Genomic DNA, 27,801 nt, shown 5'->3' with positions numbered 1-27,801 from the left:
TTCAGTCTGCAGGCTGACGTTCTATCCACTAAGCCTAACCAGCTAGGGCAAGTGTTATCATTTATACATACACACAATCATAGCCTTACATGCACATACAAATACAGGCACTGTGGCAAGTAGACATATGCAATGGCATACACAGAAACATGCATACCCAATGAGACCCATAGACACAGAATATCACATGCATAATACATATGTGTGTGCATATATGAAATAATACCATGGCCCCACACATATACAGAGATAAGTACATGTCTATTCTATATATGCCGACTATACATCTGTATGCACATAACGATATGCATTTATACTGAGATACACAACAGCAACACACATCAGGTAGTGGTGCACACTCTGATCTGCCCACGGCTTTAGGAAAGTGAGGATGGTGCCACCTCCCCGTTCACCCCACGCACAGCTCCAGCCGCTCTAGCCGGGCTGGAGCTCGTGGTTAGGGGCTCCGTGGCTCAGTACGGCTGCTGCTGTTCCCCAGGGGCGCCACAGGAGGGCCCCCGACCTTGGCTGAGGCTGGCTTGTGAGCAGATGGACTGAGTCCCAGGTTCAGAGGGGCCAGGGGCAGCCTCCCTGAGGCCTCTCCCAGCACCTTTGTCTCTGAGGACTTCATCTAGGCTCCTGCTCCCATGTACTGGATGACTTGTAAGTGGGGGAGTTCCCATGTTCTTGTCCAACAAAGCCATTTTCCCATAGCAAAAAGGCCTCTGGCTAGACAGAAGACAAACTTCCTGGCAGTGCGGAGCATAGCAGCCGGAAAGACCATGTGGTCTCCTCTACTGGCCGGAGATGGCCGAGTCGCCCCCAAAATACTCCCTGCCAGGAGGAAGTTGAAGCAATTCTCTCAGCCTATTTCTGTCTCTGTCTCTTTGCTTCTATCTTCCTGTTTTCATTCTCTTAATTTCTGTTTCTCTTTGTTTCATCTCAAATCCCATTTTTTTCTCTTCCTGCCCTTCTTCGTGGCTAGAGCTCTGTCTATCCGTCATACCACCTCCTGTCTCTGTCTCTGTCGTCTTGGGCTGGGGCCGATGTGGGGAGGACCCGCTGCAGCCCCCTTGCCTGTGTACCCCGGGAGGTATGGGGGTGTGTGGGAGGTCACATGTGGGGGGAATTATGCTGGGATCCCGTGAGGAACCTGCTCTTCCCTCTTTCCCGACCCTATCTGCCGGTCCAGCCCACCAGTCCAGCGCCATCACCATGGAAACCGGCAGCCGACTTCCTATTGGTGGGCGGGAGGGGAGGGGGAGGGGAGGGGACGGCTGGCTCTTCCCTGCTCACCCCCTAGATTCTAAGGCTCAGCCTTCTCCGCGCCCATCATCTCGGGGGTCGGGGCTGTAGGGGACCCCCTGCAGTCCCCAGAGCTGAGGCCAGCAGGGATACAGACTATGAGGCGAGCAGCCCACCGACCCAGGCCTCCTTAGGATCAGCCGGGCTGCCCAGCAAGCTATCCAGCTAGCAAGCAACAGCGGAGAGAGGAGCGGGAGATAAAGGACCACAGCGGACCTTTGGGGATCACCCCCAGCAGCCTGCGGACCCTAAGCCGGCTGAGGGGTCGTGATGGATGGCCAGGCTCACAGACGCTGACGGACACACAATGACAGCGATGCACACAGCTGCACAACACTGAGATGCTCGGATACAAGCAGTGACAGCATCACATACTGCCACAGCCCTGCAATACAGACACCCACACACACACAGAAACAGCTGGTAACTCCGAAACAGGCGCAGACAGTGACACGCAGAACTGCTACCCTCCAACACACACAAGTGGGGATACCACCCTCCAAACGCGCACATAAGACACCGCTGACCTGAACAGACAGACCGGGAGACACGCACACCCTCACCCAGGCTCTGCTGTCGGCGGCTTCTGCACAACCTCCCAGCTCTCACGGGGACACCCTGGCACATACACAGCCACAGACAGACATAGCTCACATACCCCCGGCTCTAGCTCCGGCCACCCCGACTCCCGCAGCCTCCTCTGTGGGTGAGGAAGAACTCGGCCAACCTCGGATGGAGCCCCGGTAAAGCCAAGAGCTCAGAGAGGAAAGGGTTTGGTCTGGCATGACCCTTGCCAGTCCTTCCACTTGGCTGGGTGATGTCCCCCAGCCCGAGTCCTGGGGCCCCTTGGCAGTACCATGGAGCAACTGACACCCCTCCTACGGCTGGGGGACCCCGGAGCTATGGAGCCATGGGCACAGCCTGCCTGGCAGAGCTGGATTCCAGGACAGGAGGGCGAACCTGGAGGTGCAGCCCCAAGCACTGCCGATACTCCGGCAGCTCTGCAGGTTGGAGAACTGAGGCCTTTGGAGAGCTCTGAGCCCGAGGGAGCCTGGAGCCCTGGGCCTGTGGGGGACATTGACCCTGAAGGAACAGAAACTGGGCTGCCCAGCTTGGGGCAGCAAGCAGCGAGCTCCGGACCCAGCTGCCCAAGGCTGGAGGACGAGGAGGTGGGGGCTTTCCATGAGGTAAGGGAGCGGTGGAGGGCTTGGTCTGAGAGGTGGGGGCCTCTCCTCACGGGCATGATATGCAACCCCGCTGCCCGCCCCTCCTCTCCTGGTCTGTCTCCATCTGTGGTTTCCAAGTCTGTGACTATCTGTCCTCCCTTCTTTGGGCAGGAGTCTCAGTGGCTCCATTTCTTGCCATCTGTCTGTCCTTCTGACTCTCTGTCTATCTGTCTACATTTGGCCGTGTCCCTACCCCCTCTCTCTCTCTGTTACTCTCTCTCCAACAGTCTGTCTGTGTCTCCTCCTCCCTGAGTCTCTGTTCTTGGGGGCTGGAGGATACTGGGGTACGTGGAGCTATATGGTGGAATCAGAGTGCAGAGAAAAGCAGATTTAGGGGAGGGGGTCAGTGTTGAGCTGAGCCAGGGAGGACAAGGTTTGGGGTGGGTGTGAGATGGAGGGAGTGGACTTTTGGGGAGGGGACCCAGGGACCATGGAGCCTGGAGGGGTGGGCATGGGAACTTCGGCTGGCATTTCCCTGGAGGAGGTGAGCAGGGATAGGAAGAATTGGGGACTACCAGAGAGGGTCCCAGGATCGGGGGTGCCCGTGCGGGCAGGGAGGACTAGATAGCCCCTTCTCCTGGACCTCCTGAGCCGACTCTGAAAGCCTGGGATGTGGGGGAGAGCCTTCCTGTCTCCCTGTCTCCGGGGGCCATGGTGGGAGAGCGCTCGCTGACCAGGTCAGGTGGGTTCCTGAGGCCCTGTGCCTGCCTTTCCCGTGCCAGGGCAAGCTGAGCGTGGGCTTCGGGGACAGGCCCAGCCTGGAGCTGCTGAGGGCCCTGAGGGAGCTGCGGCAGCACTGTGCCCTCCTCAAGGAGGAAAACCAGAGGCTGGTGAGTTCTGGGTCCTGGCTGGAGCTGGGGGAAGGCAGACTCAGACGCTCTGCCCCTCTGCCTCGGTGTCCTCCTCACCCCATATGTACCTCCCGCCATGGGGGCCACAGGGAGGTGACATGAGCCCTGACCCAGAGAAGGGTGAGCCCTTATCTAGAGTTGCTGAGGACTCCACTGTGAGCCCAGGGCTCTAGCCCAAGGCCCGGGCAGTCAGGATTGGGTCAGCGGGGGTGCTTCCCACATGCCCTATCCTGGCTGACCCCTTGTCAGAGGAAGAGCAGCTTTCCAGAGACGGAGGAGAAGGTGCGGAGGCTGAAGCGAAAGAACGCCGAGCTGGCGGTCATTGCCAAGCGCCTGGAGGAGAGGGCCCGGAAGCTGCAGGAGACTAACCTGAAGGTGGTGAGGATGGGAGGCCGGAGGCTGCAAGATGAAGGCTGTGTGACCAGGGAAGAGGGAAGTCAGGGCTGGGCCTGAGGGGTGGGGTTTAGGAGTCGTGGACTCTTAGCACCCAGGAAAGCAGGAACTCGGGGGGCCAAAGTGTAGGAAGGGCAAGTGCTGGCCAGGCTAGGAGGCTGAGGCTTTCTGGAGCTACAGGAGGGAGGGAAGGGCTGGGCGGGGAGTTCCTGATCAGGCAGGGAGCAGGATTCGGGATTACCACGTGCGTGTGCTGGCTACAGTCTCCTGCTGAGCTCATCTCTGGGTGCAGAGCCTGTGGGGGGCAGGGATGAAGACCCATCACAGTGGCAGCCCTAAATTAGCAGCATCCTTTGAGCTGAAACTAGGATGTGAGGTTAACTCTGTCAGTCCTGCTTGAGGATTGCGGGGGTCAAATGAGGCTGTGGGTCCCCTGACGCCCCAGACACAGGGTAAAAGCAAGAGGCCACACTTGTAGGTGTTCAACCTAACCCCTCCTTTGGGAAGAGCTGAGAGGTGGGAGAAGTACCCCAGCCCTCAGATGACCATTAGCCTTACCCCTCCTCTGGCCAGGTGAGTGCCCCTGTGCCCCGTCCAGGGCCCAGTTTGGAGCTGTGCCGAAAGGCCCTGGCCCGCCAGCGAACCCGGGACCTCAGTGAGACAGCCAGCGCCCTGCTGGCCAAGGACAAGCAGATCGCTGCTTTGCAGCGGGAGTGCAGGGAGCTGCAGGCCAGGCTCACCCTGGCGGGCAAGGTGCGAGGAGGCCCTGGTCACCCCATCCAGCTCAGTCCTACCCAGAACCACCTGCCTGGCTTGTTGGGATGTGGACCGAGATGTTAATGAGATGCAAATGAAGCGGGAAGGTGGAGGCTGCTGGGGAGTAGGTTCCCCTGGCAACGGCCCAGGTGGGAGCGGGGAGAAGCCTGAACTGAAGGGGGCGGAGCCATGAGTCCCAGACCTGGGTGTTTCTGTGCTCCAGCCTTCAGGCTGTGTGCCAGTGGGTTTGGCTGTATGAATCCACACATGTCTAACACTTGCGTCAAGTGATGTTCACAAGGCATTTAGCACAGTGCCGGGCACACGGCGAGTGCCCAGTAAATGAGTCACCGTATGTCTGCACGCGGGCTGGCAAATGCTATTCGCACGCACCTATGACCAAGGCATGTACTCGTATGCATGGGAGGATGTGCACGTTCCCGCGCAGCAGAGCCCCTCTAGCAAGGGGACAAGTTGGGGGAGGAGGTGGGCAGGGGTTTAGGCCAAACTCCCCTCCCTGTGCCCCAACCCAGGAGGGCCCCCAGTGGCTCCACTTGAGGGACTTCGACCGACTGCTTCGCGAGTCCCAGCGGGAGGTGCTGCGGCTGCAGAGGCAGATCGCCCTGCGCAACCAGCAGAAGCCGTCCCCGCCGCTCCGGCCCCCGGGCCCCACTGTCCGGGTCAAGGCAGGAGCGCCCACCCCCAGGGCCCCGGGAGAGGTGAGCGCCGGCACCCGGGCAGGTGTGTGTAGATGGAGGGTGGGGGCCCCGGGATCTCCTCCTAAAACGCGCTCCGAGCAGAGCCCAGAGGATCCGGTGGCGGCGTGCGCGCCCTAAGGGCTGGGGGACCTTTCCGGACACCCAGCGGTAGGGTCCCGGTCCAGCCTCCCAGCACTCGTACCTGTGCCCACCCCGGGGAGTTCGTGGTCCGCCCTCCGCAGGCCGGCGCCCCGCCCCGCCCCGCCGCGCCGCCGCCCCCGCCGCGCCGCCAGTGGTACGGCCTGGCCGCAAATCCCTGGTTGCCCTGGCAGCCGCCCGGGGCTGAGTCTGCGCCGCCGCCTCCCGCCGCCGCTGTTGCGCGGGGACGCCCCCTTCAGCGCCTGCCTGGTCCGCCAGGCCCGCCCCCGTTACAAGGGGCAGCGTCCGCCCCGGCTCCAGGTATGGGCGACCCTCACTGGGCGCGGGGCTTAGCCCCTGTTGCGAAGGCGAGGGCCCCACCCCGGGCCCCCAGAACTTGGAAGTCTGGCTCCTCTCCATCCTCTCTCCTTGGGTAGCACTTAGGTCCACCTCCTTCTGGGAAGAGGGGTGGGAGAAGCCACTCCATAGCGACCAAAGCCTCGGGGTGTGGGGTGCTTCTTGCTAGATTTTGCCCCTCTGCCTGGCGCAGGGAGGGAGATGCATCCATCAAGACCTGTCCTTCTCTAGAGTTTGCACAGATAAATGGGGGGTGCCACGGGGTGGGCTTGGGGGGAAGCCTTAGGAAGGCCTGGCCAGGTTTTGCATTGCCAGAGGCCAAGCCCAGATTTGGGTTGTCCAGAACCCCTAACTCTAGGAACACCACATCCCCGGGGACCCAGGTGGCCGCCTAGTTCTCTGCCAGTCATGGAAGGACACCAGGGCAGTTATTGAGTGCAGAGCAGGGCTGCTGCTGGAAGGAGCTAAAAAGGGAAAGCTTTGGCCTGGATAAGGGACCCATCTCCCAGGGCACACATGGGTCTCAGGATCTCAAAGCACAGGTGCAGCTCTGCAGTTCCACATCCGGTGGAGATGATGGGATGGGTGGGGAGAGAGCACCCCCCCCTCCACTTCCTGGACAGGGATCTCTTGGCTGACTGTGAGATGAGGTGGGAACCTCCCACGGACAGGCTGGGCTGGGAGCAGGCTGCCTTGGGGCCCTGTTCTCAGGTGCCAGTCCCGTGCCCCTGGGCATTTCCAGGCTACTCCCCAGGAGGATGTGGAAAACCCACCCGTGGTCCTAGGGGAGCCAGAGAAACAGCAGAGGGTGCAGCAGTTGGTAAGTCCCAGGGCAAGGGCTGGAGGAGGCCTGTTGTGGGCAGCTCTGCCTTCCCACATGAGGAGCCCTCGGTTCTGACCCCTCAGGAGTCAGAGCTTAGCAAGAAGCGGAAGAAATGCCAGAGCCTGGAGCTGGAAGCCCGAAAAAAGCAGAGGCGATGTGAGGAGCTGGTGAGCTCTGGAGGGCCTCCCAGAGGCCAGCTCCCCCGTCCCTGAGGCCAGCCAGGTGGCGGGCTCCCTCTCCGCGCTCCGCTTTTATCCTTCTTGCCCTGAGGAGCACAGGCTCCAGGTGGGGGAGGAAGGCCCGGACTGGGAGGGCAAGGTCCTCTGTGTGGAGAGGGGAGGAATGTGGGTGCCAGGCTCCCTCCCCAGAGCTCCTCTGGTCTCTCAGGAATTGCAGCTGAGAGAAGCCCAGAATGAGAATGCCCGCCTCGTGGATGAGAACTCCCGGCTCAGTGGGAGAGCCACGGAGAAGGACCAGGTAGCCACTCCACACAGGTGCTGCTGTGTGGCTTGGGATCCTGCGAGGGCCCTGGTCCCTGGCAAGGGGCTGTCTCCTCCACACCTTGAACTGGGCTGGAGTAGGAAGGGTACTGTTCTCCCCGGTGAAGGAGCTGGTGGGACAAGGCTCACACACCCAACTCCCTGCCACTCCCCCCTCTCCAGGTGGAGTGGGAGAATGCAGAGCTGAGGGACCAGCTCCTGGGGGTGACACAGGAGAGGGACTTGGCCCTTCGCAAGAGCCAGGGCCTGCAGAGCAAGCTGGAGAGCCTGGAGCAGGTGCTGAAGGTGAGAGGGCTGTGTTGGTGGGGGAGGAGGGGGGAGTATTGGTACCTGGCACAGAGAGAACAGTGGGACAGTAGAATATGCCCTTTGTGGGGCACTGGGGTCTCAGGCCCAGTCTTGGAGCCGCGAGCCCCTTTCCTTTTGTAGCCTTCGAGGGTGTCTGGAACACGTGTTATCTGAGCCCCCCTCATCTTAGATCTTTACAGAAATGGTGGTGGGTCTCTGGCCTTGACACAGGGTCTTGTATTCCAGCACATGCGGGAGGTGGCCCAGCGGCGGCAGCAGCTGGAGGTGGAGCATGAGCAGGCTCAGCTCAGCCTTCAGGAGAAGCAGGAGGAGGTCCGGAGGCTGCAGCAGGTGGGGACAGGGTGTCTAGGGGGCAGGAGTGCTGGAAGAGTGGGAGGCTGCTGGACCTCAGCCTAGTCATCCACTCATCCAACAAGCATTTACTGAGCACCCACTATGTGCCAGGTGCTGGGGGACAGTGGGCAAAGACCATGTCCCTGACCAATCAGCAAATAAGCTGATCTGTGATTGAGATGATCCCAGTGGGGGAGGTGGATAAGGTTATGTGACCGAGTGACTGAGGGACCACTTTAGGTCAGCAGGGGAGGTTTTAATACCTCCAGGTCACGAAGGAGCCAGCTGAAGAGCACTCCAGGTAGGGGACCAGAAGTGCCAATGCCCTGTTGTGGGAAAGAGGTTGGGATCCAGACCAGAGTGGCCGAAACGTAGTTGGAGGGACAGAACAGCAGGGGCAGGCAGGAGCCAGATCACCTTGAGCATTCAAGGCTGTTGAAGGAGTTTGGATATTTTGCTCTCTGAGTGGTTAGAAGCTATTGAAAGGTCCCCAATAGGGAGCAGCATGATCTGACTTCATCATTTTAGAAGGTGACATTGGCAGCGCCATGGAAGATGGGCTGGGGGAGTGGGCATGGAGCAGGGCCATCAGGTGTTGGGGCTGTTGCAGGGGTCCAGGTGGGAGATGGTGGTCATCTAGGCTAGGGAACGGGCAGTGAAGGTGGAAACAAGTGGATGCATTTGAAGTGTATTTTGGATATAGAATCAACAAGATTCCACGGATTCCAGTCGTACAACGACAATCTCCACTCTGCTACCCGTTTGCTGAGTGAACCCTGATAAAGGGTGGGGCTTTCACTCCCCAGGACCTGAGAGGCAGGGAGTCCTGAGTTCGGAGCTCTGTCTTGGCCAAGTTTGGGTTGTGTGTTAAACATTCAAGTGGAGATGCTCATAGACAGTTGGATCAATGAGTCTGGAGTCATGGGGAAGTTGGTCTTGAAGGTAGTTTTGGGGTCATCAGTGTGTCTAGTCATTTGACTAGAAGGGCCTCTTGGGAGAGAGTAAAGAGTATAAAGTGGGCTCAGTAGCACCCCAACATTCAAAAAGGGGAGCAGGAGAAAGAGACTGAGAAGGAGCTCCCAGAGAGGAGGGAAACTGGGGGGTGGATGCCCCAGAAAGAGAGACAGCATCAGGCCCACCTCTCCTTGACCCTATTGCCTTCTGGCCTAAGGTATGGCTCAGGGGTAGGAGTCTGGAAGGGAGGAACCCTCAGCCCCTCTTCCTTCTGCCTCTCCCTCTCCTTCCCCTTTTTTCTGCCCTCCATCTGCCCTTCCTACCCTCCCTTCCATCTCCCTCTATCCCACCCCCATTCCTCGTCCTTCCCCTCCAGCTTTTTGCCTCCTCTCACCTGTAGGCCCAGGCAGAAGCTAAGAGGGAACATGAAGGGGCCGTGCAGCTGCTGGAGGTAAGTCCCTGGAGGTGGCCACCAGCAACACCAGCTTGGGGGGAGGCAGGGGAAGTTCAGAGAGAGCTGGAGTGGACTGTGTGGAGTGTGGGGTTGCAGGAAGGGCCCTTAAATACTCTAGTGCCTGCAGAATCCCCTCCACCATTGGTCTGTTTCTCAGGCTAGGGCACAGCCAGGCAGGGTCTGGTGGCAGGAGTCTCATTACCCCCTATCCCCCCTCCCCCCTCCCAGAGGATGCCTTCACCTTGAAATAGCCTTCAATTTAGGAACTGCTCAGTCAGTCCAGGGAGCTGGCCAGAGGGTGTCCACTTGGGCCCCTGTCTCTCCCTCTTCTTCTCTGGATGATGACACACCATCTCAGGATCTAATCTCTCCTCTGTGCTTTTCTTTCCTGCCACAGTCTACCCTGGATTCCATGCAGGTACAGCCTCCCAGTCTCCCACCTCCCTAGCCCACTGAGCTGCATCTCCTCCCTCAGGCCCAAGTGGTTCCAACTCTCATGTCCCAACAGAGCAAAGAGTGACCGGAGCAGACCTGAGAGTCTGTAGATGGGCTGGGCTTCCCACAGGACATGTGGGCCATCTCCTTGTCCCAGACCTGCTACTACACCTGGCAGACATGGGGCCTTCCCTCCTCTAAAGCCTAGCCACTGAGCCCATGAGCAAGTTCATCATCAGCCTAACCCATGATCCTCTTGACATTGGCCAGGGGAGGGCCCCTTAGGTTGTGACTCTCAGGATACCTGACAAAGAGGTCTTGAGAATTGGCTCGTTCTTGTCACAAGATGTCCCTAGCTCCCGTGTGTGGTCTCTCTGGGGACCTCTCTGAAGGCAGGGATTTGGGTCACTGACTGTGGGAGGGTGACAAGCGGCGGAGCCAAGAAAACTCCTGAGCTGATATTGGTGGTAGTGATGGGATGGGAGCCATCCCTTTTGGCCTAGAAAGCAGCCAGAAGCAGGAAGTGCCACTGCCTGCGGCGAGAGGGTGTGCTGAGTGTGAAGCAGGCCCAGCTCTTCTCTGGAGGAGAGTCATGTGATGTCCCACAGCTCCAGCACTTTACCCTTAGCTTAGACACTACTAAGGGCAATGGGGCAGCCAGGCCCAGGATCCATAGCCAGGCCTAGGGGCTGGGCGATGTGGTCTGAAGCCTGTGTGCGGCTGTGTGGAGATGGCACAGGTTGGGACTGGGCAGCTTTGCCGGGCCTGGTGGCTCACGGTGGGTCTTGGCTCAGGTCCGGGTTCGAGAGCTCGAGGAGCAGTGCCGCAGCCAAACAGAACGCTTCAGCCTCTTGGCACAGGAACTCCAGGCCTTCCGCCTGCACCCCGGCCCCTTGGATCTGCTCACCTCAGCCCTGGGCTGCAGTACCCTTGGGGATCGCCCACCACCCCCCTGCTGCTGCTCCAACCCCCAGCCCTGCCGGGAATCCGGCCCCAAAGGTAAGGTAGACTCCCAGTGCCATTAGCCTGGAATCCCCAGGCTTGGGGATTTGTATAGAGCAGAAAGTTCAGGGTCAGAGAAGGCTAGCAATTCACCCGAAGTCACACAGCAAGTGAGAGCCAGATCTGGAGTGGCTGTCCCCGAGTCTGGCCCAGGTGTCTCAGGCCACTGCTCCTTCCCTCCAATAAGACCTCTGTGTTCGTGGTCGGGAGTTGGGCTCTAGAACTCGATGGCAGGCAGTGTGGGCTTGTAAGGAGTTGGGCGTCAGACCTGAGGGTCCCAACTCTGTTCACTCAATAGTCCATGTAATTTTGAGCTTGCTGCTAAACCACTGGGTCCCTAGTTTCCTAAGTTATAAAAAAGGAAAAACTTGCCCTAACCGGTTTGGCTCAGTGGATAGAGCATCGGCCTGCAGACCGAAGGGTCCCAGGTTCGAGTCCGGTCAAGGGCATGTACCTTAGTTGCGGGCACATCCCCAATGGGGAGTGTGCAGGAGGCAGCTGATTGATGTTTCTCTCTCATCGATGTTTCTAACTCTCTGTCCCTCTCCCCTCCTCTCTGTAAAAAATAATCAATAAAATATATTAAAAAAAAAAAAAAAAGGAAAAACTCGGTGCACCTCATCAAGCTGCTCTGAGGATCATGTGAAATAATATATGTAAAGTTCCTCTACCTCTACTCACTAAGTTTTCCCAAATATTTCCCTTCTTTAAGGAAACCCAGCTATGGCGGGCCTGACCCCCATAATCCAAGCAGCTGGACTTTGGTCCCTGGTCCCTCTTCAGGCCACAGACCCCACACCCACCCATGTGCCATCTTTTCTTTAGACTCTGACCTCCCGCCGGGCTCCCCAGGACACTGCACCCCAAAGTCTTCTGAGCCTGCCCCTGCCACCCTTCCCGGGGTCCCTCGAAGGACAGCCAAGAAGGCAGAGTCTCTCTCCAACTCCTCTCACTCTGAGTCCATCCACAACAGCCCAAAGTCATGCCCTACACCTGAGGTCAGTGCTGGGGAGGGGTCTGGGTTCTGGCTCTGCCTCAGCAAAGCGGGAGAGGAGGTGGCCCTGACCTCTGTGGGGTCCCCAGGAGTTGGGTGACCTCTGGCCTATGGGGGGGTCCCACGTTGGGAAGTGGAGCCAGGCCCTGGGAGAGAAGGGCCCGTAGATTCCTCCTGGTCCGCAGGGAACTCAAGGAGGAGCCATCTTGGTCTCCAGGGCCACCCTGAAGGCCCTACCTTGGAGCCACCCAGCCCCACCCCTCTGGGGCTCAGGGAAGCCCTAGAGAAGTCCCGGGTTGGCTAGAGGGAGATACCATGGCGCCAGGATCCACATAATGAGACTGTTCATGAGAGTGGCTGCAGCAGAAGTGATGGGCGTGTGAGAAAGGGCACAGGTTCCGCGATTCCGATCCCAGTGTTGTCTTAGCAAGGCCCTTTCTGGGATTTGGTTTCCTTGTTTGGATTTTGGAGCTAATAAAACCTGCCTTGTAAGTTTGTTGTGAGGATTAAATGAAAAAAATATAAGGAAAGTGCCTCCCTCAGTGCAGAGCACACACTAAATACTTCAATGTGGGAGCTCTTATCATCACTGAGTTCTTGGGCATCACTCCCAACTCTTCCAATCACCTCCTACCTCCCAAACTCCAGAAAGTGGAGCAGCCCTGCTGCCCCAGGTTGTGGGAAGAGGTAGAACCCAGCCCCGGGCCTCTACTGCCCCCTTGTGGGACAGAGTGGTGGTGCTGGATTTGGATGCCCAGTGCTCAGTACACTTCTCACAAAGGGACAAAGGGACTTCTTTGTCCTTCTGCCTCCTTGCCTTCACCTGTTTATAGTTCGAGTGCTTTGCTGTGTTTTTGCCTTAAGGAGACAACTGCCATTGGACACCCACCCGTACCAGTGTGGCCGGCCCCCTCTCCGATGAGGAAAGTGGTCGTTTCCTGGCCTGGTGCAGTAGAAGTCAGGGCTCTAGGAGGGACCCAGGTTGTCCCCACTCCCTCTCTCTGCAGCAGCTGGGCTTTGCTAGGATCTGCTGGCTCAGGAGCGGATTTAGAAAACAGAGGGGCTCATTGCTATGGGCCTTGTACTCATTTTCCCTTCGCAGAGGGTCCTCCTCTGGCTCAGCCTGGAAACCTGCTTGCTTGGCCATTGGCCCTGGGTCATGGAGAGGACTTGGCCCTTTCTGCTTTCCCCCCAGGTGGACACAGCTAGTGAGGTGGAGGAGCTGGAGGCAGACACCGTCTCCCTGCTCCCAGCAGCGCCAGAGGGCAGCCGGGGAGGAGCCAGGATCCAGGTCTTCCTAGCACGCTATAGGTGGGCCTCTCACCCTGCTCCCTATCCCCCCAGCATGTGGGGTGGGTGGGAGGAAGGGGCCTGGAGAAGACAGAGGCATCTGGGGAAGATGGGGTTGGTACAGGGATTCCAGTTGAACATGTCCTCTTAACCTAGTTGGGCCAAGGTGGTTGCAGTGAGCATTCTCTTTGGCTAAAGGTGGACAACCAAGTTTCCATAAAGGCCTAGGGCAGTGGGGAGAGGAAATGAGACATGGAGGTAGGATGTAGGTCACAGTCCTCCTCCTCCTCCTCCTCCTCCTCCTCCTCCTCCTCCTCCTCTTCCTCCTCCTCCTCTGTGCCTCCTCCAACAGCTATAACCCCTTCGAGGGCCCCAATGAGAATCCAGAGGCAGAACTTCCGCTTACTGCTGGCGAGTATATCTACATTTATGGCAACATGGATGAGGATGGCTTTTTTGAAGGTAGGAAGGTGGTGGGGTCATTCTGTCCATTCCTCTGCTTTTAAGCTCTTCTTCCCAAAGACCTCCACCCATCCATACCCTCTCCCCAGCATGCTTGGCTCGGCCCACCGTAACTTTTCAGACTCACCTACAAGGCAACAGAGACCTGGCAGCCTGTGGGGAACGGGAAAGGAAGGGTATTGGGAAAGGGGGCAGCTGGCCTGACTGCAGGTCAGGACAAGACCTCGCACAGTGTAGATCAGGGTTCCTCAAACTTTTTAAACAGGGGGCCAGTTCACTGTCCCTCAGACCGTTGGAGGGCCGGACTATAGTTTAAAAAAAACTATGAACAAATTCCTATGCACACAGCACATATCTTATTTTGAAGTAAAAAAACAAAACGGGAACAAATACAATATTTGTATTTGCATGTGGCCCGCGGGCCGTAGTTTGAGGACCCCTGGTAGATGATAGACAGTGACACCGGATTTTGACTGAATTCACTTTTGTGCCGGCAGACAGAGTATGGCAGTGTTTAACACCAGCGACATCGAGGTCAGACAGGTAGCACAGATCTGATGCTGGACTCCAGCTGGGTGTAGGGAGGAGGAATCAGGGTCCAGAGCCCAGGAAAGGGTGTTAGCAGGTAGTTAGCAGGTGTCAGGGCCCAGGCAGGGCGGTGGGCTTCAGAGCAGTTCTCCAGGGGGGAGACCAGGCAACTGAGGCAGATGTCCCATTACCGAGCCTGGGTAACAGGGCCTGGGGATTTCTCCTCTCAAGTTAGCTTGACATGACATGCTGTGTGCCCAATTTCTTCCTTCCTTGACGTCCCTCAAATAAACAACAGCACATGTTCCAATACTTGGTGGTCAAGTGTTCAGGGGAGCTGGCCCAGGTAACAGAACTGACCTTTGGTCGCTGCCTAGACTGACCGCCAGTCATGCTCCCGGCCCCGGGCCTGCTTCTAATCCCATCTGGAACATACTTCAACACGCACCTCCTCAGAGCACCGACATCCGCCTACATCCTTGTAGCATCAGTATCACCTCCGGACTAGATAGAAACGCACCATCTCAGCTTCACCCAGACCTAACAGAATTAGAATCTGCATTTCAACAAACCTCCAGGTGATTCACGCGCACATTAAAAATAAGGAGCCCTGTGCTGTGTGGCCACAATACTGTGATCACACTTACGAAAACGAACAGTAACTCCCTAATCTAGGTCTTGACTGCTCTTGTCTTTTAAAAGTACTGACAGGCAAACCTTGATTTGAATCAAATGCTTAAGATCACCCACTGGCCATTGCTAAAATGCACTCATTGGACTGGTTTTTCTCTACCTCCTCTCTGCCTTTCCTTTCCCTGCCCTCCCTCCGCCAGGGGAGCTCATGGATGGCCGAAGGGGCCTGGTTCCTTCCAATTTTGTAGAGCGCGTGTCCGACGACGACCTCCTGACCTCCCTCCCTTCGGAGCTGGCCGATTTGTCCCACAGTTCAGGCCCTGAACTTAGTTTCCTGAGCGGTGGTGGAGGTGGCAGCAGTAGCGGGGGCCAGAGTGCCGGGGGACGCAGCCAGCCCAGATCAGAGGAGGAGACTGCAGGGGATGAGCTCAGTCTGAGCCCCTCACCCGAAGGCCTGGGCGAGCCCCATGCTGTGCCTTACCCCCGCCATCTGGCCATCCTCAAGCAGCTGGCCCACAGCGTGGTGCTGGCCTGGGAGCCGCCTCCTGAGCGAGTGGAGCTGCATGGCTACCAGATCTGCGTGAATGGGGAGCTGCGCCAGGCCCTGGGACCTGGGGCGCCCCCCAAGGCTGTGCTTGAAAACCTGGACCTGCGGGCCGGGCCGCTCTGTGTTTCCGTGCAGGCCCTGACCAGCCGGGGCAGCTCTGACCCTCTGCGCTGTTGCTTGGCCATGGGTGCCAGGGCCGGGGTGGTACCTAGCCAGCTACGCGTCCATCGACTGACAGCCACTTCTGCTGAGATCACCTGGGTGCCCGGCAATAGCAACTTGGCTCATGCCATCTACCTCAACGGGGAAGAATGCCCCCCTGCCCGCCCCAGCACCTACTGGGCCACCTTCTGCAACCTGCGGCCTGGCACACTCTATCAGGCCCGCGTGGAGGCTCAGCTCCTACCTGGAGGATCCTGGGAACCAGGCTGGGAGAGGCCGGAGCAGCGGACTGCCACCCTGCAGTTCACGACACTCCCAGCAGGTATGCAGGCTTGGGCATTGACTGTAACACCCAGCAGGCCAGGCCCTGGGGGGTAGTGGAAGGAGAGACTGCTGTTATTAGCATTTCCAGGGAAGTGGCAAAGTGGGTGGTATCTTCAGGGGTGAGTATCCTGCGTTACTGGGTCTGTGTCCCTTCTCCCCAGGCCCACCCGATGCCCCCCTGGATGTGCAGATTGAGCCGGGGCCCTCTCCTGGAATCTTGATCATCAGCTGGCTCCCCGTAACCATAGATGCTGCTGGGACCTCCAATGGCGTCCGCGTCACAGGCTATGCCATTTATGCCGATGGGCAGAAGGTACGGCCTGGTGACTCTCTCCATCTGTACCCTAGGAGCCGGATGTGGGTCTCTCTTTGCCATGCTCTGAGGCCCAGTCTCCCCAGCCTGGCACAGCGATGCCCAGCCCCTGGCATTTGGGCACTAGGTAGCAGATTAGTTAAGAAGAGCATGGGCTTCAGTAACTGGGGTTCAAAAAACCATCCTAGCACTGAAGCCCTGCGGCAGGCAGATTAAATGAGGCAGGCAGGGCGAGGGCTCAGCACGGCGCCTGGCCAGAGCGAGTCACTGCGGTCATTGTGTCCTCACACTTGGTCATCTCAGCTTCCCTTTCCCGTCCTGTGCTCCCTCCGCCCTGCAGATCATGGAGGTGGCCTCGCCCACAGCGGGCAGCGTGCTGGTGGAGTTGTCCCAGCTGCAGCTGCTGCAGGTGTGCAGTGAGGTGGCCGTGCGCACCATGTCGCCCCATGGCGAGTCGGCCGACTCCCTTCCAGCTCCCGTGGGCCCGGCCCTGGCTGCGGCCTGCCTGCCGGCCAGGGTCTCCTGCCCCTCACCACGGCCAGGCTCAGAGGCCAGGCCGCCCCTTGCTCCAGCCTCTCCAGCTCCCGGAGACCCCAGCTCTCCCCTCCGATGCCCCGAGCCCCATGGGACTAGAGAGCCCCATGGAGTTCCCACAGCAAGCCCTCCCGGAGAGACAAGAGGATCCCAAGAGGAGCCCACAGCACCTTGCTCCCAGGTACCCTACTGGGCAGGGGGGCGCAGGTGGAGGCTGGGAGAAGGGCCGGGGCTTGGGCCCTTCCTCCGTGCCTTCCATTCCAGGAGGAGGCCAGGGCAGCTGTGCTGGGCACCTCAGATGACAGGAGGGCCAGAGAGCCAGCCATGGGGGAGAGAGCTCCTGGCCCTGCAGCTTCCTCACTGGCCCAGGACGAGGCTGAGGGGACCGCGGGAGAGGCCTGCCTGGCACCCTGCTCCACAGAGGGGGCACCGGCCCCGAAGGTGCCCTGTGCTGAGGCCAGCCTTGAGGGAGACACAGGGGCTGGGCTGAGGCCCAGGGCTGAGGTACGGGGTTAGGGACGTGCTGTGCCGCCTCAAAGACTCGGGCCTGCCTCCTTGCCTCCTGTCAGCCAAAGCTTGGCCCCCTCTGCTGGTTCTGTGCTCTGGTCTGTGCTGCGTATCTGTCTATTTCTTTGCCACTATATCTTCCCAGATTTCTCCTCCACCCCCTCGCTGTGTATACCCCCATTTGGGACACGACCCTCTCCCTCTGCCAAGGGGTTCCTTTCATTCTGGCTTCATTCTGGCTGGGGCTGACCCTGCCAGGGTGCCCCCACCCCGAGTCCTTCTCTGCCCTCCCCCCCCACCTCCTTTGTCTCACCTCTTGCAGAAGGAGGACATGGCAGAGCTCGGGGTGCGTCTAGTAAACTCCCTTGGGGACCATGGCCGAAACTCAGATCTGTCAGACATCCAAGAGGAGGAGGAAGAAGAGGAGGAAGAGGCGCTGAGTTCCAGGACTTGCTCTTTCCAGAAGCAGGTTGCTGGCATCAGTGTCAGGGAGAATGGGCCCAAGGTAATGGGGTGAGGAGGGGCTGGTGGGCCCTAGACCCGGGGTTCCAGGGGTCTCTACCCCATGTGTCAGCAGCTGCTCCAGCCACCAGTGAGTGCCAGCAACATTCTAGGTGTGTGGCCTGGGCCCTGTCCTGAGCCCCAGATAGGAAGTGGCTCAGGATTGACCTCTGCCCTCCTGGGAAGAAAGGGGAGGATGAGGAGCTCTTTGTGGCACCTTCTCTGGCTTCAGCCCACCAGATGCAGCACCCTGGCCATCTGAGATCCCTGTGTTGGGAGCCACTTGGGAAGGAGTGGGGAGTCCTCTCTGCTATTACAGGCACGGCCTGCTCCTGTCACTCAGGGCCCTGAGCATCTGGGCAGCCATATCCTGGGTGTGTTCCCTCATTCTATCTCTGGCTGTGTGACTTTGGGCCACCCCCCTCTCCCCCTCTGGTCCTTCCTCTTGGAGGAAGCTAAGGGAGGGCTGTGAGGTTACCTGTAATCCCTGCTCTAATCTGAGGGCAAAGGTCACAGCTTTTTCTTTTTTCCCATGGACCTCTCTTCCTTGCTGCCCTCCTCCCCCATTTCGCTCTCCTCATCCCCCATCCCCCAGCCCCAGCCCCAGCCCCAGCCTGAGCCCTTCTCTGAGACTGACAGTGACGAGGAGATCTTGGAGCAGATCCTGGAGCTGCCCCTCCAGCAGTTCTGCAGCAAGAAGCTTTTTAGCATCCCGGAGGAGGAGGAGGAGGAGGAGGAGGAGGAGCAGGAGCAGGAGCAGCAGCAGCAGCAGCAGCCCGGGGCAGGCTCTTCTTCCTGGGACCGCAGCCCGCCGGAGCCTGCATTGCTGGAGCTGGGCGGTGACAGTCGTCCTCAAAGACCTGGACCATGTCCCTTGTCTCCTGAGCCCTGCAGTGCCGGGGACCACCTGGAGGACATGGCAGGACTAGTTGGTGGAAGCAGCTGGGGGAGAGGAAGTGGCTCTACCGAGAAGCCCCCAAACCGCAAGCGGCCCCCAGATCCCCGCGAACACTGCAGCCGCCTGCTCAGCAACGGCGGGACCCAGGCTGCTGGACGACCCGGCCCCACACGGGAGAGGGGTGGCCCACCTGTGGGCGAGGGCGCCAGGGGTGGACCGGAGGCTGGTGGGAGAGGGCGGCCAGCCCCTTCCCAGAGGTACCCTCATGGCCGGACGCCAGAGTCTATCCTGACCAGCTGCCTCTCCCCCAAGTGCTTGGAAATCAGCATCGAATATGATTCTGAGGATGAGCAGGAGGCAGGCGGCGGGGGTGTCAGCATCACCAGCTCCTGCCACCTCAGAGACGGGGAAGCCTGGGGCACAGCGCCCATAGGAAGGTCCAGGGGAGCTCTGAAGGCCAATTCAGGCCCCAGCCCCTACCCACGCCCCCCGGCCTGGGAGAGAGGGGAGCCAGAGCGGAGAGGCTGCAGTGCGACTGGCAGAGCCAAGGAGCCAGCCTCCCGGGTCCGTGCCCACTCCCCACCCCCGGCAGCCCCCTGCCTGCTGCCGCCTGGTGGCTCTGCTTGCTGCCCACCAGCCACTCCCATTCCACGCTGCCGCCTTCATCAGCAGAGGTGGGGCTGGGCCTCTGGGCTCCCTCATCTGTCTCTTCCCACCCACATTCCACTGCTTTGCTGCTTCTGCTGATCGGAACTGGGATGCACCATATTCTGTTATTATTTAGTCACCAATTGCCGCCAGCCGGCCCCCGGCCTTTGGGCAGGGTGGCCCTTTCCTCTGCTTAGGACACTGACTGTGATATCCAGCGTCACCCAACCCTGACGCTGAGGAGAGGCCCTCCTCTCAATTTCTCCTGGGTCAACTCTAAGCTCTCACCTTAGTCCCCTCCACTGCACACAGCTACCAGGGTGGCTGGAGCTGGGGCTCTCCACCGGCCCTTCCTCCCCCCATGGGGGTGTCTGAAGTCTCCACTGAGGCTGGACCAAGACTGCAGGAGAGGAATGTTGTGTCCCTGCTCTGCTGTGCTGCTTTTGCTGACGGGGCAGAGCTGGGGAGCACGTGCGGGGTCCTGCCCCTGTTGAGGTGCCCGCCAGAGGGATGGTGTGACATTTCTGCCCTCTGTTGCCCCCTCTTTGCAGGCAACGGAGATCGGAGAGCCCAGAGGGCAGGACAGGTCTGGGCAGAGAGGCCCCCTTCGGAGAGGGGCCCGAACCCCCAGGCCAGACGCCACTGAGCTGGGTGAGCACCTGATGGGGGCTGGGCTGGGTGGAGGGGGCCTCTCCTAGCCTCTTGGCCAGAGCTCATTATTGCTTTCTCTCCCCAATTTGCCACAGCCCCTCCGAGGAGCCGCCCGGAAGAAGTGCTGGCTCACCAGGACCTACCTGTCAGGGTCTTTGTGGCTCTGTTTGACTACGACCCTGTGTCAATGTCACCCAACCCTGATGCTGGGGAAGAGGAGCTCCCCTTCCGGGAAGGCCAGATCCTGAAGGTGACTCACTGTCTGGGTCCTCCCCCCTCCCTCCTCTCCTGTGTGGAGATAGAACCCATGCATGGGCCAGCACACAGCTTTTAGAGCCACGTGCAATGGGGCTGTCACTTCTGGCTGTGTAACCTTGAATAGATGAACTCTTCTGGGCCTGTTTCCTCATTGGTAAAATGGGGATAATGTTAATGTCTACCTCACAGGGCTCTTTTGAGGTTTAAATGATTCAATTCACACAGAGTCCTTAAACTGCCTGGCACATAGCCCAATATAACTACTGCTGTTAACATCACAACATATATATATGTTTCAGAGAGGAAGGGAGATGAGAGATAGAAACGTTAATGATGAGAATCATTGGTCGATTGCCTCCTGCACCCCCATGCCCCCCACACTGGGGATAGAGCCCGAAACCCAGGCCTGTGCCCTGACTGGGAATTGAACCATGACCTCCTGGTTCATAGGTTGATGCTCCACCACTGAGCCACATCAGCTGGGCAGCATCACAACTTTTATTATGCTTCCAAGTATTTATTGAAGGCTTTTGCTCTTGCTCTGAGGTTGGGGATATCTGGTTTGAGGTAGGGCCAGGGGAATGGACGTGCAGGTAGTGGGTGACGATAATACAGAAAAGGCTATTTTCTTTCGATCCTTATTCTTGGCCCTTTCCCCCTATTTCGTGTTCCACAGCCACTAAAGGCAGAGCGTTCTGTAATTCCAAGTGTAGTGCTGCGGGGCTGGGGCCTTGGGCACAGGGAGCAAGGTCAACTGGCCTCCTGACACAGCTGGTCTTTGCCTCCAGGTGTTTGGGGACAAGGACGCTGATGGCTTCTACCGGGGCGAAGGTGGAGGCCGGATGGGCTACATCCCCTGCAACATGGTGGCGGAGGTGGCTGTGGACACTCCTGCAGGGAGACAGCGGCTGTTTCAGCAGGGTTATTGGTCCCCGCATGTTCTCGTTGAGGGCTCAGGTATGACCTGCCGCTGTGCCTCAGCCAAGGCCCCCACCCCAGTTCCAATCCCCCCGCCCCCCAAGCTCTGTATGTCTGGAGTATGGAGCATTTGTGTGTCTGGAGAGGTGGGAAGCCTCATTTTTCGAGAGTCTCGCACAGCCATGGGGGCCTCACAGAGACTGAGGCCGGTGTGGCCACAGCAGCGAGTTGCCACAGGGAGCAGGGTCTGCTGCAGAGGGGATGGGCTTTGTATTTTGGATCCTGGAGGTTAGGGATGGGAGAGGAATGCTCTTTTTTTAAAAAAAACAAACATTTTTTTTTATTGGTTTCAGAGGGGAAAGAGAGACAGAAACATCAATGATGGGAGAGAATCATTGATCGGCTGCCTCCTGCACACCTCCCACTGGGGATCAAGCCCCCAACCCGGGCATGTGCTCTTGACGGGAATCGAACCTGGGACTCTTCAGTCCACAGGCTGACGCTCTATCCACGAAGCCAGCTAGGGCAGGAATGCTCTTTAGAAACGTGTGCACAGGGACCCTGGTGTGGCCCCAAGAGGAGACTCCAGAGTCACTGTCCGATCCCTGCCTCGGTTTCTCTCTTACATTCACTTGCCTTCCTGTCCTCCACAGCTCGAACAACTGGGCCTCCCCCCAAGCCCCGCCGCTCCAAGAAAGGTGGGTGAGACCCCCTCTCCTTTGGGGCCCATGAGGATGAGGGGATGGGGGTCACTGCTTGGCTCTCTGGGGACACACATGTGGGGTTTTGAGGAGGTAAAGGGGATCAGGACAGACCTTCACACCATCCACCCTTCTCGAGGTTAGTTCATTCTAAAGGGGACCGGAGTGGCTTGCCGGGCCCTCTGTTCCAAAAAGCCTCTGGCTGTAAACTCTGTGCAACCTGGAGGAAATCACTCACCCTCCCTGGGCCTTAGCTCATGCCCCACACCAAAGGGCTGGGCTCATGTGCTCTCTGAGCATCCTTCTCCCGAGTCCCTGAGGTGAGGCTGAGCATCCCGCCCGCCCTGCCCCATCCCCTGCTTGGGATGAGCAGGGATGTGAGGGGCGGGGCTCTCACACACGTTCTCTCTGCAGCTGAGTCAGAAGGTCCTGCGCAGCACGGTGCAGGTGAGGGGCATCCTGCGTAGGGGAGGCCGGGGAAAGGGCTGGGGCGGCCGGTCCCTCTGGTCTCGGCTGAGGGGCTACAATGAGTGGGGGAGCTGGTGCAGAGGGGGTCAGCAGACCTCCAGTGCAGAGGTGGTGGGGTGGGAGTCTAGAGAGAGCCCCGAGTCTTCTCCTCTCCCCTGGCAGGCCCCCCCCAGCTGGTCTCCTCTGCCAGCATGAGAGCCCCCCGCTCCATGGTGGCTGCGTTTGACTACAACCCTCGGGAGAGCTCCCCCAACATGGATGTGGAGGTGAGGACCCTCAGATAGAGGCCAGCCAACGTCGGGGGTGGGGGGCAGGGCCTCCCTGGGCCTGACCCCTGTCTCTCGGTCTCTCCACAGGCAGAGCTGCCCTTCCGAGCAGGGGACATCATTACTGTGTTCGGGGGCATGGACGATGATGGCTTCTACTATGTGAGAACGCTGGGGAGAGGGCTCTCCCAGAGCTGGGAAGGGGATGAGCAAGGGCTCCCCATGACGGATGCCTGGGGGAATGGACAAGCCACCTCCCATGACAGAGATGTTGACCCCAGGCTGCTCAGGCGGCTTCCGGGTCAAGGGGGTGGGGCTGAGGCCGGTTTCCTAATCCCAGTCTCACCAGTATCTCCTCCCCAGGGGGAACTAAATGGACAGAGGGGCCTGGTTCCGTCCAATTTCTTGGAGGGCCCTGGGCCTGAGGCGGGCAGCTCCCACAGGGAGCCTGGGACACCCCCGGCTGAGAGTCAGGTCAGTGAGGAGCTGGTGTGGGGGTGGGGCCAGGGCAGTGTGGAGGGAGGGGTGCAGAGGGTGACAACCAATGAGCACTGTGCCCCGGCTGGAGCTGCTGAGTTCTGTCAGAGGAGCCCAGCCAGGGCCAGCTCCCTCCAGGAGGTGCCCCTTCAGCAGAGGGGTGATCCCCAGCCCAGCTGCCCACACCCAGGGCTGACGCAGGTAAGGGGCCCTGTGGAAAAGAACCCCTGTGCCTCCACACCTCTAGCCTGGTTTCAGGAATTTCCTACCTGCTGGGTCTCCCTGTCTCCCCAGAGCCTTTCAAAGCCAGTTGCCCAGCCGGGCAGCTTCCTGGGTTCTCACTCTTAGAGCGTGCCTCTTCCCGGGGTGGGTGGCGTACAGCTAAGCTCCAGCCTCACAGGGCAGGGAGAGGGTAAGGAGGCCAGGCCCGAACCAGAAAACCCCAGGTGGTCAAAGGCAGGACCGGCCCCTGTGACCTGGCAACCTGGTGACTGGGCAAACCCGTGGGTCTGTCCGTAACCCATCTCCTCTCTTTGTTCCCTGTTCTTCAGAGAACGAGGAAGAGAAGAGTCCAGTGCTAGATGGAGATAGATATATGTAGAGAAAGCAACATGTAAGTGGGGGGCTGGCCCCTGTGTCCGTGTGACCCCCACTCATCCCCATAACCAGACAGCACTCCTTGGTCTCGCATGCCCGAGCTGACCTGGCTTTTCCACTTTCCTCCAGGGAATAAGAGAGGGAGATCTTGCTATGAGGTCATAGGCTCATTCCCTCCCCTTGCCTTTGGCCAGTGCCAGCTGTCATAGAAACACGTCATCTTAGTATATGATGTCCCATATCGGCGGACTCCTCAGATATTCTATAACATACGGCTTATAGAATATTACATGACGTCCACATTATGACTCATCAGGGTATTATGATACTATATGCAATGGTATTATAATATTATGATTATTATTGGTGACAGAAGGATGACACTGTAAAGCCACCAGTAATAATAGTCTCCCACCCTTATCCTCATCGTCATGACCTGTTAGGGGATCAGATGCATGATCTTACTTCCAACTCTCAATTTCCACTGCTGAGGGGAATAAAAAAAGGGTGGGGGCTTAAACAGTGGAGTCCATAGATGAACCACACCCCTCCTCTGGGGGGGCACTTAGAGACCCCCCTCTATTTCCCCAGCAACCATTCCCTCCTGGCCAGCCATCAGCCCTAACTGGTTGGCAGTAGATGCCATAACCTCTAGGTGCTAGCAGACCTCTTGGTGGGCAGGCCCTGCTACATCACCTCGGCCTCTCCTCCCCTTCAGCCTCTTTTCTCTCTCTCTCTCTCTCTCTCTCTCTCTCTCTCTCTCTCTCTCTCTCTCGTCCTTGACTGGAATAGAACCTCAGGCCCTTCAATCCGCAGGCCAACGCTCTAGCCACTGAGCCAAACCAATCTGCGCTCTTCTCCTCTTCTTTTTCCCTAGAAGAAGGAAAGGAGAAAGGCAGAGGGTTTGGAATCCGTACCAAAAGGAGGGATAAAGAACTCTACTTGGACACAGAGCAGTCCAAGTAAGACCCCGGAGGCTTGAAATAGTGTACAACTTGGAGAATTATGATGTCTTCCAACCATAAAGTGAAAGGAAGAATGGAAGGAGATGAGGTTGGAGAAAGGGGTCCCAGGCTGTCCTCACATGGAAGTCATTACAAGGCCTCTCTTTCCCACACTCCCTCTTCACTCTCTTTCTCCCTTTCACCAGGTTCACCTATTTGCTTTAAAATAACCCCTCAATTGAAAATTGAAAGCAATTCAGGCCTTAGTCAGGATTTTCACCTTTATCCTGAGAACAATAGGAAACCATTTGGCAGACTTAATTAAATGAGTGGTCAGAGCAGGTTTTCTTTTTAAGTTTATTCTCGTTGCTGCATTGAGAATGGTCTGAGAAGGAATGGACAAGAAAGATTTGGGCAGAGCAGTCAGGTGGTGATACGTAAGAGATCATGGTGAACTGAAGTGGTGGTAGCAATAAGATAGAAGGAGTATTGGACAGGTGTGGAAAGTATTTCTAAGGTAGCATTGATAGGTCTTGCTGATGGGTTGAATGATCTTTGACCCTCTCTGCATCCACCCCCTTGGGCATTTAACTTTGAAGTGTCCTCTGCCTCTGTCTCTGGACTTGACCATGTGCCTGGCTTTGGGTAATAGAATGAAGCAGAAGTGCAAGTATGGTGCTTCTAAGTCTACAACTCGAGAGGCCTTGCTCTTTCTTGTGTTTCTGTCATGTCCATGAGGACATTCCTGAGGTAGCCTCCTGGCATGGGACAGATACGTGGCAGAGACTTGAAGTGCCCAATCAGCCCAGTTGAGACTCGTCTAGATCAGTGGTCGGCAAACTCATTAGTCAACAGAGCCAGATATCAACAGTACAACGATTGAAATTTCTTTTGAGAGCCAAATTTTTTAAACTTAAACTATATAGGTAGGTGCATTGTTATTAACTTAATTAGGGTACTCCTAAGGCTTAGGAAGAGCCACACTCAAGGGGCCAAAGAGCCGCATGTGGCTCGTGAGCTGCAGTTTGCCGACCACGGAGCTAGGAGGTTCAGCAAGGGAGAGATGCTCAAGGAGGGGCCAGGGCAGCCTCCTTTGTGCTGGGGGCTGAGTGACGCCCAAGTATCTCTGGTTTCAGGCTCCCAGCTGCTCTCTCAGGGCCATTCAAAGAAGAGTTCCGATCTCCTCCCCATGGAGTGGCACTGGCTCCCCTCCACGAAGGCCCGGGAGCACATCTGCTGGGCTGGAGGGCATGCCCCTCTGCCCCCTGGAGGGGACAGCTGCCTCTAGTGGTCCTGGTCCTTGCTCTCCCTTCATTGCGAGGGGATGACGAGGGGGACAGTGGGGAACTCCTCCTGAGGGTCAGGTCCAAGGACTCTTGAGCTCTGTCAGCTCAGCGCCCCATAGAGAGACCCAGGGAAAGGGAGGGGCCTGCCCAGGGCCCAGGTGAACAGGAGCAGAACTAACTGCCTTTGCCTCTGTCCCTTCAGACTCCTAGCTCAGTGCTCCCTCAGCATCACTGTGCTCATTCGCCTCTCTGTGCTCTGTGTGTGGGACAGGCAGGGTGGCAGGGCTCTGTGTTTGTTGTTTGTTTTAGAGAGTGAAAGGGAGGGAGGAGAGGGGAGAAAGAGAGAAAAAAAAACATTGATGTGAGAGAGACACATAGATTGGTTGCCTCCCACATGTGCCCCCATTGGGGCCGGGGTCGAACCTACAACCCAGGTACGTGACCTTGACTGGGAATCGAACCCGCAACCCTCCAGTGCACGGGCCGATGCTCTAACTACTGAGCGCACCGGCCAGGTGGGCTCTGGTTCTTGACCATGGCTCTGCAACATGGAATTCTGGGCGCCTGAAGCTGTAGGGTAAAGGAGTCAAATTAGGGCAGGGAGTTGGGCCCTGACCTTGTCCCTTTTCTCTCACATTCCAGGACTGGGCTGGCTCAACACCAGTGCCCCCCGGGCCTCCAGGTGGGCCCTGTGCCCCTGGCCCTGGCCGCCTTCCCAGGATTGAACTGGGGGCGCCACAGGGCACAAGCGAGAAGGTGCGGGACCTCTTCTCCAAGGGGAAGCAGCTCCTCAGGAAACTGGGCTCTGGGAAGAAGGCGTGATGCTTGGCTCATCCTGCAGAAGGAAGTGGTCCCCGGAGGCGCCTCCCTCCCCCCACCTCCCCGCCCCCCCCCTCCCCCACCTCTCCGCCCCGGGTTCCTGTCCTGGAGGTGGGGTTGGAGGACGGCCCTGGACTTCTATTCTTCTGAGTTAACACTGTGGCAATTGGAATGGAATCAGAGACTCGGGGAAGGTCAGAGCTAAATGAGTCCTGGAGGATGAATCCTCTGAATGGGCACCTTCCTCTGATAGGAGGGGAAACAGGCCCAGAGAGGAGGGAACTCACCATGGTCACAGAGCAGGACTGGACCCGGGACTCTTGGCTCTTAGTACACCCACCTCTGCCTAGTTTCTCCCCACGGGATGCTAGTCCCTCCTCTGGCCTCCCCCCTCCTAGGACAGGGGACCCTGGGGGAGAAAGGGGCCTGTTCCCTTGGATGGCACTGGCTCTCTGATCATGTCTTCCCTCCCCTGAAGGAAAGTTTGCACTGGATTGTCCCGAGCCCCTCCCCACAGGCCGTGTATATATGTACATACTCAGTGCCTCAGTCTAGCTTCCTCCATCTCGCATCCATTGCACAGGCCCGGGAAGGAGAAAGGCCATGCCAAAGCGGGCCTAACCCCCAGAGTGCTCCACCCCTCCCTGCCAGCCGGCCTCTGGCCCCTGTGTGCCCCCAGCCCCAGAGACCCAGGGGGCCAGAGGCAGAAAGCAGGAGTTGGGTTTGCCTTATTTTGCTCATCAGATTGAATTTCTCTTTTGCATCGTTTTCCTCTGGCCCCTGCCGGAGCGCCGGGCTGGGGGAAAGGACAGAGTTATGCAGCTATTTTCATACATTCCCAGTTCAGAGTGGGGTGGGGGCGGGGCTCTCCACCCTCCCTCACATCCATCCCCACCCGCCTGCTGGGTGAGTGTCTGCATGTTTCCTTCGCTGTGGTGGGAGATTGTTTGACTGAACCCCACCCCCACCTTGGTCTCCAGGGGTGAGGAGGGGTGGGGGTATTTGTTTAAAAAGACATTTTATTATAATAAAGTCTATTTTCACAAAACCCATGCTGGATTCTACCTCGGGCGAAGGACTCCTCAGGGGGCGGGGCATGCTGGACTTGAAAACCTAGAAGTTACATCCCAGGGTCCCTGGGGCAAAATGAATGAACAGCAAGCAGCTGTTGAGTTTCTCTTCTGGAGAAGAAAATTTGTCAGCTTCCCGAGTCCCTGGTTGCAGGGCCAGGTGTTAGAGTTGGGGCAGGGTCCTGGAGGGAGAAAGGGAAGGGGACGAAGGGAGCACAGAGAGAAGGCGCATTCTGCACACTTGAAGTCCCCTGTACCAAACTCAGGGAAACAAAAGAGGCACGAAAAACTAACCAAAGGAGCAAACAGTCGCCATGCACAGCAGGACTAGAAATGGCAGGATTCCAGAAAAGACAAACAGATGGGAGATCCTACTCAGAACCTCCACGCAGGCTGCCTGTGGGAGAGTTCCTGCACGCTGCTCGCCGCTCCGGCCTGGAGGTGGCCCAGAGCAGAAGACACCCCAGTGGG

The 27,801-nt window shown here is 58.2% G+C and overlaps 1 protein-coding gene across 4 annotated transcripts; it reads left to right on the top strand.

Moving 5' to 3' along the window:
• The first annotated feature begins 1,318 nt into the window (after window positions 1-1,318).
• On the top strand, window positions 1,319-27,297 carry TSPOAP1 (TSPO associated protein 1). Of its 4 annotated transcripts, XM_070393187.1 has the most exons (32): window positions 1,319-2,492; window positions 3,254-3,361; window positions 3,632-3,760; window positions 4,349-4,528; window positions 5,065-5,250; window positions 6,467-6,544; window positions 6,631-6,714; window positions 6,935-7,024; window positions 7,210-7,332; window positions 7,582-7,686; window positions 9,044-9,094; window positions 9,495-9,515; window positions 10,327-10,531; window positions 11,360-11,532; window positions 12,724-12,839; window positions 13,171-13,280; window positions 14,642-15,472; window positions 15,636-15,787; window positions 16,128-16,502; window positions 16,586-16,825; window positions 17,151-17,333; window positions 17,925-18,791; window positions 19,427-19,526; window positions 19,622-19,776; window positions 20,573-20,741; window positions 21,356-21,400; window positions 21,818-21,850; window positions 22,034-22,137; window positions 22,228-22,299; window positions 22,501-22,611; window positions 23,166-23,227; window positions 26,084-26,166. In XM_070393187.1, the coding sequence occupies exons 1-31, from the start codon at window positions 2,163-2,165 to the stop codon at window positions 23,193-23,195; spliced, it is 5,556 nt and encodes a 1,851-aa protein (XP_070249288.1). In that variant the 5' UTR covers window positions 1,319-2,162; the 3' UTR covers window positions 23,196-23,227; window positions 26,084-26,166. The 4 variants fall into 4 exon arrangements, with proteins under 4 accessions (XP_070249288.1, XP_070249286.1, XP_070249285.1 ...); XM_070393185.1 differs by lacking the exon at window positions 23,166-23,227 and having other exon boundaries at window positions 3,632-3,757; window positions 26,084-27,297; XM_070393184.1 differs by lacking the exon at window positions 23,166-23,227 and having other exon boundaries at window positions 26,084-27,297.
• The last annotated feature ends 504 nt before the right edge of the window (window positions 27,298-27,801 follow it).

Source organism: Myotis yumanensis, unplaced genomic scaffold, assembly GCF_028538775.1.
Source record: "Myotis yumanensis isolate MYYU_CA2020_CCGP unplaced genomic scaffold, mMyoYum1.0.hap1 SCAF_16, whole genome shotgun sequence".
Lineage (NCBI taxonomy): Eukaryota > Metazoa > Chordata > Mammalia > Chiroptera > Vespertilionidae > Myotis > Myotis yumanensis.
The sequence above is the reverse complement of the archived record's forward strand: the minus strand, read 5'-3'. Positions and strand labels throughout refer to the sequence as shown.